The sequence below is a fragment of the Triturus cristatus genome, chromosome 2_2, assembly GCF_964204655.1.
Source record: "Triturus cristatus chromosome 2_2, aTriCri1.1, whole genome shotgun sequence".
In the NCBI taxonomy this organism is placed as follows: domain Eukaryota; kingdom Metazoa; phylum Chordata; class Amphibia; order Caudata; family Salamandridae; genus Triturus; species Triturus cristatus.
Genome location: NC_140582.1, coordinates 1,005,289,283 through 1,005,308,049, shown reverse-complemented (window position 1 = coordinate 1,005,308,049; position 18,767 = coordinate 1,005,289,283). Strand labels below are relative to the sequence as shown.

At 41.8% G+C, this 18,767-nt stretch overlaps 1 protein-coding gene across 3 annotated transcripts in view; it reads left to right on the top strand.

Moving 5' to 3' along the window:
* The window catches only part of EVC2 (EvC ciliary complex subunit 2), a 608,136-nt gene that overhangs the window by 359,892 nt on the left and 229,477 nt on the right, over nt 1-18,767 (top strand). For all 3 annotated transcript variants that reach the window (XM_085642436.1, XM_085642435.1, XM_085642434.1), the window contains one exon: nt 9,286-9,513. In XM_085642436.1, coding sequence (XP_085498562.1) covers nt 9,286-9,513 — 228 coding nt within the window. The remainder of the gene's footprint in view (nt 1-9,285; nt 9,514-18,767) is intronic.

The window sequence follows — 18,767 nt, the reverse complement described above, 5'->3', positions numbered from 1 at the left end:
GGGGGATTGTGATCCGTTGCTATTGATTGTAGCAGTTGCAGGGATCAGGGGTTCTCGAGTTCCATAAGTAAGGGGTTGGATGTGGGGTTGAGCCTGTCATGGCTGGGCAGTGTGTTTTATTGCAGGGGCTTGTAGAGTCTGTGGGTTTGCTAACCTCTTGAGCCTATCCTGTTTAAGGCTATTAGGCCTATTTGTGCTCTGCTTCAATGATTCATTAGAGGCACATTTTCGAGTCAGAGGAGCAGAGGTGGCTAATTGATAAGCATTAGAATCATAAGAAGAGCTTTTTATGTTAGAGGTTAATGGAACTAGTTGTTTGTGGCTACTATTGGTGGGCTGTGAGCAGTGACATTGGACAAGGGTAACATTTTCCATGCAGGGCGTGACCTTCCTCGCTATAGTTGTAACTAGGGTTGTGAGATCCTTGATCATTCTTTTCAGTGTGTCAATCTCTGTTCTTAATGCGATTATGGCTAGGGCAGTATCTGTGGGCTCAATTTGGTTTGCTGTACTACAAGCCCCGATAGCGACAGCTGTGCCATAAGGCAGTGGCTGCGGAGAGTTGTCACTGTGTTTGTCCCCAATTGCCTGAAGAGGTAGAAATCTATTTGAGCAAGGGATGGTAGGTTCTTGTTCATGAGCATCTTGAGATACGTTAGTACTAATGTTAGTGGGGGGAGTGACGGAAGCTTGAGATGTAGCTTGGACAGGGGAGACTGACTTGTTTAGGTTGGTAGATGTCCTTTTGGAAGGTAACTTTTGAAACATCATTGGGATAGGAAGGGAGCAGGCTGTTCTCGAGCTTGAGGGTGATCTATCATCCAAACCTCCAAGAATTGGGGGTATCGATTGATTACCCTCCAGGATTTCTTCACACTCGTTTATTAGGGTATCTATCCTATCGAGTACACAGGTACTGCCTGGATTTTAAAGAGACTTCCTAGCCCTTTTCCCTGTAGTAGGCCTGCCTACCCCACTTCCGCCTGTGTCTTCCATAGTTTTCCGCTTCCCCATGTTGAATAGCCAGGTATCGCCGATGGTAATGTTAGTAAGTGCCCACAGTTCTATCGGGTCAGACAATAGATAATCGTATATTCCCACACAAGGAGTGGTAGGAAACAAGGAGTACAGGCCAATGAATCAAAGAAAAAGCGAAAGTGCTATATAGTCCCATGTAGCACAAGGAGGGCAAACACCATCAAAGTCAGCAGACCAAGATTAATATATAGTCAAGTGTCTGCCGTCATCTTCGTAGGAAAGAGACCAAAATGTACAGTACCTTGCTTAGCGTTGACAACAACAAAGTCAAGGGGGTTGGCCCAGCCCTGCCTCTTCCTGCCAATGACGGGCCCGCCCTTGGCCTGGGCGCGGCCCGCGCGCATCCCACGTCACGGGAGCCGGCGAGATGTTTTATGCGCCTCCTGGAGCGATGCTGCTGACGGTGGTGTCGCGGCTTCTGGGAGTTGAAGTCCTCACTCCTCTCCCTTCTCCTTGTGGTGCTCGCGCGGTGTATCCCTGGTACTGCGGGCAAGTGGGTGTTTTGGCTGGCCCAAATACAGAGGTATTTCCTTTATTATAGGGTGTGGGTGTGTCTCCTCACTGTTTGATAAACACACAATTCTATATTGGGTCCAGTCAGGTTAGTTTGTAAAACTGTAGCTCATTCCTGGGTAGCTGTGGCTCAGAGCAGTCAGACTTTATCAAAACATAAAAATGGGTTGCATTTTTATTTTTAAATAGATACCTTAATGACAAAAATCGATCAGAGTTTTCCAAAGATATACATTTGTAAAGGAGCAATGAATCGTAGATTTCCGCGTGAAGCAATAAATCATTGTAATCTATAGTGGCTCATGGTTTAGGGTTAGCCACGACAAGAAACTTGAAAATGACTAAGATGTCACTCTTGTGGTGACCAACTACAGCAGGGAGCCAGTCACAGGGACCAATAATGTCTAATCTCAACTGCTAGATGCATCTCAGTATGTATTCAGGAGCAACCATGGGACTGAGACAGCACTAGTATCTGCAGTCAATAACATCCGTTCCATGGTGAATGCTGGGGAGGCTGCAGCATTGGTCCTTCTGGACCTATCAGAAGCTTTCGATGCCATCTCCCCGACCCGGCTTGTTGAGCAACAACAGAAACTGGGGGTCACTGACTTGGCACTCAAACCTTTGGCATTTTTTTAAGTGACAGGTCTCAGATGGTGATAGCGGATCAGTTGTGCTTTGAGTCCATAATGTTGCCATATGGGGTACCTCGGGGCTCTTGTTTGAGCCCTACATTGTTCAACTTGCTGTTTCCCTGCTGTCGAAATACTTATTAGATCTTTTGAGCTCCAAGCATTGTGCTGATGACACCCAAATCATCGTGTATATCTCTAGGGACAGGGATGTGACCACCAATTTTAAAAACTGTATGCAGACCGTGGCCACATGAAGTGAGAAAAACTACTTATGACTCAATGGGGACAAGATGGAGGTCTTGATCTTTTGTGGTCAGCCGACTGTTTGGTCCAATATGTCAGCCAGATAGGCTGGGAGCCTTACCTACTCCAACAGACTCTGTTAAAAATCTTGCAGTATTGGTCGATAGAAACCTATCGTTCAACCTGCATGTAAACAGGACAGTTTCAACCTGTATTTGGATAATCAAATCCCTTAGGAAAGTGTTTCCATTTATTCCATTTCCTACATGAAAACAAGTGGCCTTGTCACTTATTATATCCAGGTTGGATTACTGTATCGCTCTCTACCTAGATATTAATAAGAATGTACTGGCTAAACTGCAGCTTGTTCAGAATGCTACAGCTAGATTAATTCTTGATATCCCTAAATTTCAATCAGTTTCTGAAGGGATTCAGAAACTTCACTGGCTACCCGTGAACTAACGACTTACCTTCAAGGCTCTTTGTATGGTTCACAAAGCCTTGCATAACATTGGTCCAGGAGATCTCAGGACTTTGTTTCTACATTACATTCCCACTAGACCGCTGCGATCCTCAGGCATAAATCTTCTAGTTGTTCCTAAGCATTGGAAATCGAGATGGATAGGTAGAGCCTTTTCGGTGGCCACATCCAAACTGTGAACCTGCTTCCTTATTCTGTATCCAGTCTTCAATCTTACGCTTCATTTTGCAAGGCCTTGAAAACCTGGCTTTTTATTCTTTAACGGATAGTCAGCGGGATTCTTGCTCTTTCTTCCCTTCCTAAGACTAACTGCTATTAGCGCCTTGAAGCCTTTTGGCATTTGTTGTGCTCTATAAATCTTTTTCATTTTTTCATTTTTCATTTCATTTTTCAATCGAACAGTTACTTCACCATTAGAGCAGCTTCCAGTCCAGTTCCAGGGTGTATGGACAAACTGCCATGGGACTCAGTGGAGTGGTCCTGAGGCAAGAGATGAAGGATGCTGAAGATGCTGAGCCGGTGGTTGTCTTCTCGTGGACCGCCACAGTCCACAAACACAGTAGGGCGAGTTTGGCTTCAGGAGTCCAATTTCCCTCAAAGTCTAGTTAAGGTTCAGCCAAAAAATAGTTGCATTTGGTCTGCTGATGACAGTGAAACAGTAGTTCTCTTTAACTAGCAGGAACTTCTTTCTGGGCCCCCAAACTGCACTTTGACAACTCTTCCGGGTCCAGCAGACATGGGTGCCCCTTTTGAGGGTCGCAACTCAATCTCCCAGGCTGTACTTCAGCGATCAGGTGTTCTTGACTACCAATTCCCCGAGGAAGGCGTCTTTAGGCTTCATGGCCCTGTTGCTGTAACTGAGATGAGATGAGTTTGCTGGGTCCAGGGAACAGTAGTGCACTCTTTCTTCAGTCCTTTCTCAGATGTGAGATGAGGTCTAGGTGATAGGAATGCCACTTTTATGCCCATTTTTTGTCCTTGGGGACATGGTAACTAGTAGTCAATGAGCTACCAGTTCTCCTCCTGCACAGTGATGATTTCCTGTGAAGTGTGGGATCTCGCTAGCCCAGAATGGACCATTCTGCCCAATCCCAATATGGCAGAACCCTTCTCTAAGTGTGTGGAGCTTCCTAGCCCATCCCACAAGTGTGGCTACCAAGGGGCTACATTCTCACGGAGAAACCAGTTTGGCAGCGGCTTCCCCCTCTCTGTCCGAGAAGCCAGCCTGTCTGCTAAAACAAAAGAGCCAGGCTTTCAGGGACAAAAGGACAACTTTAACATTTCTCAATGGTCCAAATTCAGTCACAATCATATCAGTATTCAGTTTAGGCTTCTCCTTACTGTGTGTCTCACACCCATTTATGAGCCTTGTTTCAACCTTAACAAGCATTGGCAAAGATTGGATTAAAATAAAAAATAAAAAAATAAACTGAAAATATTAAAGCCGTCACGTAAATATGCAGGCCATATGCTTTAAAAAAATAAATAAATACCATCCTTCATAATTTTAGTAGCCTACCACCTCCATCAGATTTAGTAGGCTTCATTCATTTGCAGAAACCAAAAGCCACTTGAAGCAAGATGCAATAAGAAGCTTTTTTCCTTCATTGGTTAGAGCCTGTGAAATAGGATTCTTGGAAAAGCGTATTGATGATGGTATTTTCAGAGAATGCCTATGCCAGTACTGCTGACATTTAATAGCCGGAGACAAATCTCAAATGTAAGGAGGATTATTTCCCATGAGAGAGAATGTCTGATGTTCGAGGAATTGTAAGAAATAAAGACATACTACTTCTCCAGCAGGGCTAATTTATTACAAAGGGAGTCCAGCATGTACTCATGTTATTGCTACAATGCATGGTAAACAAAAAGGACAGAGTAAAAGAATGATTTGAGACTGTGCCACTCTGTTCAATGTATTTAACAACGGACTGCACTGCACTGCAGCGTGGTAATAATGATGAAAATACGTGCTGCTTGGCTAGAAACAAGAGCAGACTCTGATGAGCGATTTCAGCTGAACAGCACTCAGTGGCACCATGCTAAGATTTGTGCGTGGCCTGAAGGTTTAGGGATCCTGGAGAGACCCAGTGTAGAGCTGTAGGATTTCAGTATGAAATCTGTAGACAATAGAATGCTCAAAGAACATGGTATTGAAGAGAAGTGCTATAAAATACCGATAATATGGGAGAAAATAGGTTACTGGGTGGGGGATGAAACCCTACTCAAGCAGCAACCACAATCCTTGCGAGGGTGAGACATAAGCAAAGCCCAAATTAACGTGTGCTCAACCCTCTGGTAGCTTGGCACAGAGCAGTCAGGCTTAACTTAAGAGGCAATGTGTAAAGCATTTGTGCTGCACTTCAAACAGTAATATAGTGATTACGCTACACAAGAAAAATCTCTGGTAGCTTGGCACAGAGCAGTCAGGCTTAACTTAAGAGGCAATGTGTAAAACATTTGCGCTGCACTTCAAACAGTAATAAAGTGATTACGCTACACAAGAAAAATCCCAAACCAATGTAGAAAAATAGAGCAAAATGTAATAAATAGATCAATACCAAAACAACAAAAATCCAATCAGTAGAACCTAAAATGTACAATTTGAAAGATTTAAGTGAAATAGTGCCAAAAAACCCAAAGCACCAATCTTCCTCAGGAATTGTATGCATCTGTAAAGCTACCTCATAAGCTTCAAATCACTTGCCAATATCATTCCCTACAACAAAGTTGGGCACCATTAGGTATGTGGACCCTCTTGTTTCCAGCTGGTATTGTAGGTGTGCTGCCATCATCACTGCTGGACCCTGCCTACTTGCCTATTCCTCAGATGTATTTTGCAGGACTTGTGTAACCTGTCAGGCCAATTCCTTGCCTGTCATTGGCACACCTTTTTTGTTGGACCTATTGATCCCCAGACTACATCAGTTGTAGGCATGGGCTCTTTCAGCACAAGACAAATCGCTTGCACACCCACCGGGGTCTTAATCAGTTTACCACAAGGACAAAGTGTTGCAGTATCCTGCTTGTACCAATTTGTCAGCATGATCCCTGTCATTTTTCTAGGCTCCAGTTCTGGCTTGAAGACGCTACCTGCAGCTTTAACTTCATGTACATAGAATACTGACGTTTCTTTCCATCTTTAGTTTGACCAAACCAGGGCTGAAGCTGGATGATGCATCTCTGCTTTTTCTAGGTTCTGTATGCACACCTCCTCCAATCACAGGTTGCACATGCTGTGACATTGCATGTGCAAAGGGCACTGTATGTATGTGAATAGCAGCCTTGGACCATCTGCATGCATAGAGCTGTCGAGCCATCACCATGCTCCAGTGTAGGACCATACAAAGGCTGTTTGTCCCTGCTCTTCGCACTCGCAGTCAGTGCGCTAGACACAGGCCCCACACCGGTGATAGTATCATGCATTAATGCATAGTACCCTCTGCATAGTAAAATGGGATGTGCAGGTTCTACAGACAGGTCGGGAGTTCAGGGAGAACAGTCAACTCCAGCACGGAATTCCCAGTTGCTACCTTTTTATCGTTGAAATGGACTTAGGACTCTTACACAGATGGGACGGCCAGAAGGCTCACATAAGGTGTTAATATATTCTGAGTTGCTGCTGCGTAAGAGCACATCTTCTGTTTCCTGAGCTAAATGTTCATTTTCTTCTAGCGGTCAGGGCTGGACAGCTTTACAATGTGCAAAACATGCACTTGTAATTGACATGAAGATACACACACCTACAGAAACAATTCCTGATTAGAAAAGAGTAGCTGAATCATGTTTAAACCTTTGTAATGGTAATGATAGATCATATTTACGGGTAAAGTTAAATTTAACATTACTGTTTTAGAAACGCCATTTTTAGAATGTGGACGTTTTTCTGCTCCTACTCCTCTTTGTGCATTTCAGCCTGTCTCCAATACACATCGGGGTGGGTAAAAGCTACACTCTATGCATTCCCGCTAGACATCCTCAAACTCAGGAAGGGTGCGTGTGACAGAGAACTCATCTGCATTCATCTGCATTATGATAGTTCCTCCTGGGCAGGAAGAGGGAGGGGGAACTGGCACACCTGAATAAACAGTGTCCTGTGTTCCACAAAAGGGCTAATTGCTCTCTACAGATAGCCTGGCAGACAGGGTTGGATGAAAGGGGACCTGTGCAATTCAAGGGCCTGCTCTGAATTCACCCCCTGTTCAAAGGCACATTTGAGTATAAGTACTGGGGTTCTGAACCTACCAAGACAGTACACTACTGGACCTGTGAAGAACTCTGCCAGGAGTAGACTGCTTTGCTACAATGATTGCCACTTTCCCTGACTGCTGCTCTGAAGGAACTGCTTTCTGCTTTGCTCAACTGCACTGCTGCCTGCTTATCTCTGCCCTGCTGAGGACTAGGACTGGACCCACCTCGCTTGAACCCAGAGTGTCTTCAATGGCTTGCTGGCTTGCTCCCTGTTCTGAAGTCTCCGGGCCATAAAAGACTTCCTTCAACCCTGCACCAGCACTTGGACTCTGCCATCTGAGAGTTTTGCCCTACCAAGTGGTGCCAATTTAGTCATGGGCCCTTGAAAGGTGACTTTAATTGTGAAGTCTGTGTACAGACTAAAGCTAAATGACTTAGCGTTCATTGTGAGCTTGGGACTAAACCTTCTGGGTTTATGTGGGAAAGCTTGGCTTTGAACTCCTGTTATTTGAATGTATCAGCAAAGAGGAGGAATATCGTCTTGGTCAGCTTGAGCCTTAGGTACGTACTTGATATCTACATCTTCATTTCCCTGAGGCAAATGTTGACTTGGTGGATGTCATTGGAAGCAGAGTTCAATGTTTTCAGTGTTTGAACTGGTATGTTGTTTCGATGAGTTTGTCTCTGAGCTTTTCCATGTAGAGGCTGAAGACAATGGGAGGAAGGTACTGAAACCGGATTATCCATATGCTTATTTGAACTTATTCTAGCTTGGACTCTCATAAACCAAAACAATATTAGTTGTTGTGTAAAAAAATGGTTTATGATTTAATATCACCCATTTTCTCTCATGGCCATTTTCGTTAGATACTGTGTAATTATTAAAGCATTGAAACGTAAGCTGTGATGTGCGTCACATAAAATGCACCATACCTTGGAGGCTGTCTGCCATGGTATGCTCAATGACAAACCACTGTTTTCCCCTGGTCAGTCTGAACACCTGTGATTTGACAATGCGTTTGATTAGGGAGGCGCTGGTGAGATGGTGCCATCCTGCGACAGGAGAGGAGTTTGCAGCATTAAGTGGATTATGCGTCTTTATATCAGAGAAAGAGTGACACGTTTATCTAGGATCCGATCTCTACACTGTCTCCGGTCTTTCTGTGGCTACCACCTTCCGAACTGACACAATCTGACAACAATGATGTTTAAGCTTACAAAGCTTTCTGCCTTTTCGTGCTGGTTCTACCTTCCCATATGTAGTCAAGCTTTCGTGCTACCCTCCTATTTATTTCTCCATTTTCAATCCAGTTTGCTATTAGGAAATGGGATCGCAGTTTGGCCCTTACTTCCTGCCCTTCTCTGCGCTTCATGTGTTCTGCATCATAAATGCCCGTTCCCCTACCTCGCTGTTATGTTTGCACAGGAGTCTCACCAGAGGCAGCAGTGTATTCATTCGCCTGGCCTCGTGTTCATGGAGACCTCAGCGTGCCTCTAGCCCTCGTGTTGATCTCAGGCGGTGGGATCTCCTCTCTCCCTGCTCTGTCAGTCTCAGCATCTACCCATCTGGTTGGATGGCTGTTCGATAAATGTAACCTAATTATGTGCAAAGTAGTTATTGTATGAAATACACAACTCAGTCATTGATAAGTAGAACAGTCAGTATCTGATCCAGTAAAGCCAGAGTGCAACATGTACTGAAAATGTAATATTTCTTGTGTCCCCAGGACTCCAGGTTAGTACAGGTGGAACATCAATATATTTAGCCTCCTTAGATACGTCATCGATATTTTGAGTGGCGTCTGTCCTGTTTCAATATTAGTTTTGTCTTTCGATTCACAAACACTGCCATACGCAGAAGCCAGTTCTGACACCTTCAAAAAAAATTCCTTGGCCTTAACATGGTTTCTTGCTGTCTTAGTCTGTACCTTCGAGCCACACAGTAACTTACCTTCATCCGCCACCTTCGATGGTAGGCAATCACCAGAGAATGTGCTCGCACTTCCTACAATCTACACTTTCCAACATACGCTCTTTTCCTATTCTACAACAAAGGTCTTCCCTGTCCGAAATGATCAACTGAGGAATAGATGAACATCAATTGGTCTGAAGCTAAAGTGTCCTCTTGATATAGGGTGGCACTGGGCAGCTTTGATTTGCCATTACATTCCTCTTTTGCAGGTCCACAGCGAGCTCCTATTGGACAGAGTGCAGCAGCTGAAGACTCAAGAGACTAAGTTTGGGGAATACGTTGCTTCTTTACAGTACCAAAAGACTGCTGAAAATTCAAAAACACTAGAGATTCATCAAGCCGTCCTAAATCTGCAGGCCCTGCTCATCGAAGAACTGTGTGCTTCACAGACACTTACCGCTGCGGAGTGCACGCAGATTGTCGAGGAATACAGTCATGTGAGTAACAAGCAACATGAATTATGATGCATTTTGGTTATATGTTACATATATTTTTTAATGTTTCCGAGGTAAACAGACTAATTTCGATTACTATATCCCCATTACATGTGTGTGACATAGAAAATACAATCTTTAAATACTATTTTTGATCAGTTATTCTCCAAAATCACCATCATGCCTCCCTCAGCAGACATATTTAAAGAGGCGTGATCAAGCACCTAGAAACGTGCACTTATGGGAATTCTGCTTCTGGCTACGAAATATGTTACAACTTAAAAATAATTGTATCACTCATAAGTCACATTCTCCCCTGATCATCTCTGTTGGAAGTATTTTCCATGTATGCATTTCTTTTTGTTAACCAGTAATTTCAAAATTTCTGTTGAGGTGTTCTTCCTCTGTCCTCTCTAAAATGGAGAAACCTTTTCACAGACCGTGGCTAAAGTGTGCTCTGAAGTTTTAGTTTTATCTGACACATAATATGAAATTCTGAGAGAACAGAGAGCTTTTTAATCTAGTTCAAGCACAGGTAGAATTCTCTCCCAGCTTATCCTTCCCAAGAGAGGAATCTATGTGCATAGCGACCTGCTGCTAAGGAAGATGTTTCAGAAAAGGTCACTATCTATCCTAGAGAAGCCTAGAGTTATAGCTGCCTTGCAGATAGGTGTCCCATTTGTGGATATCTTTCTGACAGTATATCCGCACATACCCTCACCAGACATTAATGTTAACTCACAATGTGAAAAAGCCCAGCTTCTATAAGCTGTGCTGAAGATATTGTGGCGCCCTTCTGATGACTGTCGTTGCTCTTAAACATATTTTTATCAGCATTTTAATAACCGGCATGTAGACTACTACTTCAGTGGAGATTAGGTGTACATATCTTTTTTCCTTCTTTGGTAATTTGATTAGGTAGAACCAACAATTCAGCAGCTATAGTAAATATTACGAGGCTGCGTGTAAACTCAATTCCTTGTCCTATATTGTCTTTAGCGTGTTACCATAAAGAGGACATGTTACTTAAGTTATTTGTTTTGAAGGCAGTGGATAAGTTGTTGTGTATTCCATCGCCTGTCTTCCTTATGAGAAGCATTTGGTATCAGCATCCCCTCTTCATCTGCAGACACCTTTCAACAAGAGCAGAATCCAGTATAATATCTACACAAGTTTTTCATCCGCAACTGGCATTAACCACAGACCCTTATTTGCAGGCATAAAAAATGACTAATCATAAGCATGATTAGTCTCTCATCAGCAGGCTGTAAGAAGAGGCTGCTGGTTTTAGGAATCTGTGTCTATAAAATGCAGTAGCAGAATCTGCACCCAACTCTTCATTAACTGTCTCATCTGCGATTAACCCCTCGACTATATACCTTGGGAAGCTTTGCTCAGAGGTGCGATGATTAGGGAAGGACCACCCCTCACTGTTCGGGTGCTTGTCTTGCTATCACAGAAGTTTTCCACATCTCCACCATGTGCAGATTCATAATTCAATATACCCACGCAGTTCATCTTATCAAAGGTTGACTATATGTGATTATATCTGCTTGATCTTGGAACCCTTCCATCAGCTATTAGCCTACCTCCCAGTAATTGTCACATTTTCATGTCGTTTCTACTCCCCTCTCAAGTAGGTTATTTCCTCCGCATTACCCTCCAAACTATATTGCCACGTCACTTGCAAATGATAATATAAATGACAAGACCTGAACCAAAAGCTATGAACCCGTTATTTCTGGAAAATCAAGACTGCAACACATTTACAAGATACTAACCTCTGCTATAATAAATAAAACCATCATCATAATCCTAATACTACATAGTACTCAACTTTCTTAATTAAAACTTGAATAGTTGCTAAAAACACAATAATGCAGGGGCAAGACAATGATGTAAGAAATGCCAAATGGGAAGAGGCAAAACTAAGATTGCACTGGAGGAGATGAATCACAGGCTTGTAAATTCAAGCATTCGGGGTCATGCAGGGCATCATTAAACAAGCTCAAGGATTTTTATTTAATTGCCATTTCAACCAGCGACTAATGTCGTTTATAGAGAGCTGCTGTTACATGGTTGAGCTTACCGAGCTCAAACATTAGTTCTACAGCCATATTTTGAAGAAACCAAAGTCCTGAAATTAGTTTTGAGGCTAATTCTAAATAACAAATATTTGCTTAATCTAATTTGGGTAAAATGGCTGTCCCCACCACCAAGGACTTCGGTTCTAGAAGAAAGCTAGGTCCTTATTGATTCTGAATCGAGGTTCTTTACTGTGTCGAGTGGGGCATAGCTCACTAGGCCAGAAACTGGCATTCTAACATTGCTCTGGGCCACAGAATAATACTTCAGTTTTGTCAGCTTTTTCTCAGTGTTAAGGTTTAATCAATTCTTGCTCATCCACGATTGAACAGCCATATGACAGGAGCGAAATTCCTCAGTCGAATGGTCGAATCTCAGTATGAATTGTGTTTCAACCACATAGTACAAACACTCTAAGCCAAAGGATCTAATGGCTCCAATGAGAGCCGTCCTATATTTATTGAACATGATGGGAGATAATAAAAATTACCAAATCTGAGTGGGAGCTTAGGAAAGCACTTACAAGATGCTGATGTCACTCAAGTAGAATATATATATATATATATATATATATATATATATATATATATATTCCGACAACGCTGTAATTCCTCCTTTCTTGAATCCCCAGCAACCACGGACACCAAATGAGCTTCCAACTGGTCATTTAATGAGAGCAAATAGGCAAAACAATTACTCTACGCGTTTCGGGATCACACTCCCTTGATCACGAGTAAGGCAAAGTGAATCAGGAAGTACAATAAATAGTCATGTGATTCCTTTTGGTAAACAAAGAAAACAGACTTCAAGGCTACTCGTTACAAAAAAATTTGCTTTTCGACAAAATTACATTGCATGGAGCTGAGTACCGCAATTGATATAATCTGAACCTACATTGCATTAAACATGGAATAAATAACACATTCCGTCCATTTAAATCATACGGATTGAGTATAACCTTACATCAAAATCCGATTCAATCGTGATTTTTAAACAATTGACCACTCAAGCCCATGTGGGCATTAATCTCACATGTCAAAGATTATTGTTTGAACGAAAATTAATATTACTTGACATATAAATGGTACGTCAAAATTGTATAAATGCATCTTCAGTCAACACTTCTTGCCCCAGTGGGCATTATCAAAGATACTCAATCTTCCATATGTCACCAGAAAAGATCACAGTTTGCATCTACAAGAAAAAACAAATAAATCAATCAACAATTGATCGAGAAAAATTAACTAAGACTATATTTCCTGAAACTTTACACTTTAAAATTCATAAAAACATTTTTTGCAATAACATTTGTACACAAGTTGCTGACTCTCGTTTCAAAAAATGCTGGCCTGTGAAGATTCAACATGAACATGTTCAAATTCATCCTAAGTGCACCGCTAACTCTTCGTCACAGTTATGACCTATCGGGGCCAAGGTACCATGCTGGATTATTAGTTTCGACTCCAATCGTCTCAGGTCCTGTACCCTATTACCACCTCTCTCATTCATCTTTATTGTATCAAGGACGCAAAAACTGAGTAAATCACTGTTTTGATTATGATGACTCAGGAAGTGACGGGCAACAGGGTATTGTTTGTCGCCATTTTTAATGGCGCGAAGGTGTTCTAAAATCCTGATTTTGGCCTTATGTATGGTGCTGCCAATATAGGCTTTTTTACAGGGACAAAACAAGGCATAGACTGCGAAATCTGTATTGCATGATGTATGTTTCAAAATTTTGTGGGGTTTATTGTTTGGAGAAAGGATGCATTCCTTGCAGTTTTTGCTATGTTTGCACGCCTTACATTTTCTGCAGGTGTAAAAGCCTTGTACTCCTAGAATGTTGGTGTGTGTAGGTTCAATGGTTCTGCACAATGTATCCTTTAATGATTTCGCCTTTCTATAAGTGACTTGTGGAAACAATTCCACACTCTTTGAGAGGTCACTATCAGTGTGTAGCACTGGCCAGAAAGTGTTGAGGCTCTTGCGCAGATCCCTGGCTTGATTGTTGTAGGAGGTGATAAACCTTATTTTCTCTGTCTCTTCATCTTTTATTTCTTTTTCAGTTAGTAATGATTCCCTTGACCTTTTAGCTACTTCTATCTTTGCTTTGTTAACAACAGTCACTGAGTAACCTCTTTCCAGAAATCTTAGGGTCATCACTCCTTCTTCCTTTTTGTAATCCTCAGGGGAGCTACAGTTACGCTTAGCTCTCAAGAGTTCTCACAAAGGGATACTGTCTAACAGAGGTTTAGGGTGACAGCTGCGTGCGTGCAAAAGGCTGTTTCCAGCAGTTTTCTTCCTAAATAGGCAGCATTTTAATTTGTCATTTTGGATGGTAAGGGAAAGATCAAGAAACTCAATGGTACTTTGTGACCATTGGCTTGTGAACTGAAGATTGTAAATGTTGTCATTAAGGCTTTCTACAAACAGATTTGCTTCGGTCTCACTGCCATTCCAGATACAAAGGATGTCATCGATGTATCGCACCCACTTAACTACCTTATTCTTGAAAGCATCATGTTCTTTGACAACCTTTTCCTCCCAGTACCCCAAATAGAGACAGGCAAAGCAAGGAGCAAAGCAAGTCCCCATTGAAGTACCGAGAGATTGTTTGTAAATTCTGCCATCAAAAGTGAAGAAGTTTTGTGTTAAACAGGAAGTCATCATTTCGACAAGCATCTGAGTGTGCCTGAGGTATGAGATGGATCTCTCATTTAGATAATGTCTACATGCTGCAAGTCCCAACTCATGTGGTATACATGTGTAAAGGCTTGCAACATCTAAAGATAGGAGTGAAAATTCACTCTTCCACTCCAAATTCTCAATTTCTTTCAAAAAATGACCTGTGTCCTTTATGTATGATGGAAGCTTAGTGACAAAGGGTTGCAAGAAAAAGTCGACATATTTGGAAGTGTTTTCCATACAGCTACCCCTGGAAGAAACTATAGGTCTTCCCGGAGGGTCTGTTGGGTTCTTATGGATCTTTGGTAGTAGGTATAGAGCTGGTAATTTGGGATGTCTGCATATTAAAAAATCGTACTCATTTTTCTCTAATACCCCATCTTTTCTCCATTTGTCTAAGCTTGTTTGAAACAGTCTTATAGCATGTTCGTACTCCATCCTATTACTCCTTTGATATTTCTCACTGTCCGCTAGTTGTTGCAAGCCCTCATTTGTATATTTCTTTCGTGATTGAACAACCACGTTTCCCCCTTTGTCGGATTTCTTGATAACTATAGAGTTATCATTCTTCAAACTATTGATAGCCTCTTTTTGTGCTGATGTAACATTCATCCATCCATGCCATTTTTTCTTTGAAAGTTTCATTAACTCCTGAGTTACACCTCTCTCAAATACTTCAATTGCATCGTTCTTAATTTGTGGCAAAAAGATGGACTTAGGTTTAAATGGATTTTTTGCATTCAAATTAAGGACGACATTTTCGTTCTCAAAATCAGTAAACGGATTATCACTGTTTGTAGCTAAGCCTGCCAACACGTTAGCTGTATGAAGTAATTCGGCATCATTAATACTCACTGCGCTTGGATTCGCATTCATACTTTCTACTTGAGTTTCCACCTTGGTTGCAAACCATTTTTTAATACGTAATTTCCTAGTAAAATGGAAAAGATCTATTCGGCTTTGCGTGTAATTGAAGTCAGTTGATGGACAAAAAGTAAGTCCAAGGGCAAGTAGTTCTACTTCAAAATCACTGAGCACTCTGTCGGATAAATTGATTACCGTTTTCTTATCCATTACTTCATCTTGCTTTGGCCCCTTGTACGACTTCCCACTGGGCTCATATTGTCCTTGCGTGTTGACTTGTTTCCTCTTCTTGCGCCTTTGCCTCCTCTTCCACGACCTCGTACACTTCCTTGTTTGTTGTTGGTTTGTCTCCCCTTGGCCATCATATTGAATTCTGTTAAAATGCTTGTTTTTACCCCATCGAAATTAGAGATATTCGAAACTTCACTGCTACTGGCGATACTTCCGTCAGTTTGGGGTTCAGTGTCTGTAAGTTCTTCTTGTGGAATAGTATCTCTGTTTGTATTGTCAGTTGTTGGCATTTCAACAGGGGGATTTTTTCGAAGTTGGTCGTATTTCTTTGCAAAGGTTAGGATTTGTCCTTATTGATAATACACCAAATCTCTTTGAAACTTTCTCTGTTTTTTCACTTTGATGTCATCCTCAATCCTTTCCAAATTTCTTTCCATTTTGTCCATTTCTTTCTTGAATTCCTCTTGCTCACAGAGCGCTTTGATCTGTTCCGTTAATTTGTCAATGACGTCTCCCAGTCTCTCACAATCCTTCTTGGCATATTTCACCAATAATGTTAACATATTGGTTGAGCAGTTATGGTTATTGCTTGCCCAGTCATTCACTAGTTCAGGGTCCGGATCACTAAATGTAGGTGTGATAAAGATCCGTAACCCTCTGGGTACTCTCCCTACATCAATGTATTTTTGTAGGGTGGTGGCTTCCCGCCATTTATTCTGCTCCGTTTTTAGTGCCTTCCACAATTGGTCCCATAATTGTCGTTTGTTGGATATCGGTCTATCCTTGCTAGTTGACGGTCTATTTTCAGCTGTCTCCACAGTTTCAGCATTATCGAACATCCTGTCCGCAGCTTCAGCGCGTTTATTGTTCCTTATTGTTGCCATTGCTTGCTCTTACAGATTGAACGCTGTTTAGCGTGACCGTTATCGCTCCAGTAGTCTGTTGGCTTTCACCATGACTTTCTGACCCATCAGCGCATTCATGAAAACACCGCTCGGGTATGACCAAGGCTAGACGGGAACTATCCTGAACTATGATTAAAACGTTCAATCCCGCTTATGCTTAGATCATCCTTGGTGAAAGAAAATGCGCGGGTAGGGGGTTTAATAATATCAAAACCGCAATAGTAGCGAACCGCTACCGTTAGCCCTCCCCCTACTCACTTGTGATGGTGGTCCGCAGCGGGGTTGTCGGAATACGTAGAGGTTTGCCACCTCGCTGCACAAAGGCAGTTTTAGGGAAAAGTGAAAACAGTTGTGCAAAGGTGTCCTTCATAAGCATTTCCAGACCTACCCCAGTCAAAGTGCCTAGGTCATTGCCACCACAGTGCACTATTATGAGGTCAGGGTGTTGGATGTGCATGAAGGATTTCACCAATGGCATCAATTGGTGCCACTTTAACCCTCTCTGACCAATCCATTTAATGTCTACATTTGGCAAAGCAAGGTCTCTCACCATATCTGTTTTCTCTGCAAACTTTTCACTCCAGAAGACATAGCTGTGCCCTACAATCCACACTGTGAACATCTTCAAAGGAGAACTGGATGCACTCAGGAGGTGTCTTTCAGTAGAATGGCAATATGAAAAGAAAGACAGTTTGGAAATGGAGGCATACATATTTTTTTCAAAACAAAAAGAACTGATTGGCTGTTTCATACCATTCTAGAATAAAAACTAGGCTGTATGTGTAAACTAATAGAAGCATGTTTTGTATTGGTACAAAAAAATGTGTTACCAAAGAACAGTACTATGGATTTGCTGTTAGGTTTGAAAAGTCAAGCACTCTTGCTCTGTGGAATTGAAACATTGTGTGGCGAACTTCTGACCTAACTCCACACAGCAGTGTTCCATGAGCTGTTGCTATGGTAGCAGGCAGAAGTCAAGTTGGGTGAAGGGTACTAGGCAGAAGTCAAGTTGGGGGCAGGGTACTTTTGGAAAAGGGTTGGTTTTCAACCAATAGAAATGTGTGATTACATTTGAAAAAAAGGGGGAAGCACTGAGATTTGAAACTTACATGTATATGTGTGGAAAAATAGAGGGAAAGTTTGCCATTATCTGGTTCTACTGAGAGGAGAGAGGTGAACAGAACAGAGATCCTGGCTCTGATAATCTGCTGTTTGAGTGCCACATTTCTTTCACAACTAACTAATTTTAAAGGTGAGGTTAGAGTTTGAGAGGAGATGTATATGGTAAATTAAGAAATGAATAATAGAAATGGAAATTCTTTTTGTTGAAGTTGCGTTTATCATTTTCTGTTTTGGGAGAAATTTAAATGTGAGGAACATGTAAAATAATATGGACTATGTTTTCACGATAAATTAAGGTGTACTGGAAAAAAAAAGAATAGTTTAAGGGTTTGAGGTTGGACTCAGTAATTCAAATACATTCAGCATCACTAAGGCTGGTTGCCCTTGCTGGAATGTAGGCAGCCACCCAGGTTACACATGGTGGTGGTCTGAAAAAGCAGTTTGGACATGTGCATTTAAAAAAACCAAAAAAGTGGTTTCATAATGTGTCAGTCTGTAAAAGTGATTTTCACTTGCCAAAAAAAAAGAGCAGTAAGTGTGCTTTCAAATTGGCAAAGAAATTTCGTTTTGGGACTAATGTGAAAACATGACTCTGTGTGGAAATAGGAATTACAGGCAGAGATTTATTGCGTTTTTTTCTGGTGATTTCACAGTTGCATTAGTAGGAAAAAGGGGGAGCGATTTTTTGGGGGAAGAAGCAGACTCTTAGCACACACCCATCTGCTTGCCATGTATAATCATGCACAGTATTTACAAGCGAGTGGGGTTTTCAGGTTTCAGTCTGTTAATGCAAATACATTCAGCATCACTAAGGCTGGTTGCCCTTGCTGGAATGTAGGCAGCCACCCAGGTTACACATGGTGGTGGTCTGAAAAAGCAGTTTGGACATGTGCATTTAAAAAAATCAAAAAAGTGGTTTCATAATGTGTCAGTCTGTAAAAGTGATTTTCACTTGCCAAAAAAAAAGAGCAGTAAGTGTGCATTTAAATTGGCAAAGAAATTTCGTTTTGGGACTAATGTGAAAACATGACTCTGTGTGGAAATAGGAATTACAGGCAGAGATTTATTGCGTTTTTTTCTGGTGATTTCACAGTTGCATTAGTAGGAAAAAGGGGGAGCGATTTTTTTGGGGAAGAAGCAGACTCTTAGCACACACCCATCTGCTTGCCATGTATAATCATGCACAGTATTTACAAGCGAGTGGGGTTTTCAGGTTTCAGTCGGTTAATGCAAATACATTCAGCATCACTAAGGCTGGTTGCCCTTGCTGGAATGTAGGCAGCCACCCAGGTTACACATGGTGGTGGTCTGAAAAAGCAGTTTGGACATGTGCATTTAAAAAAATCAAAAAAGTGGTTTCATAAT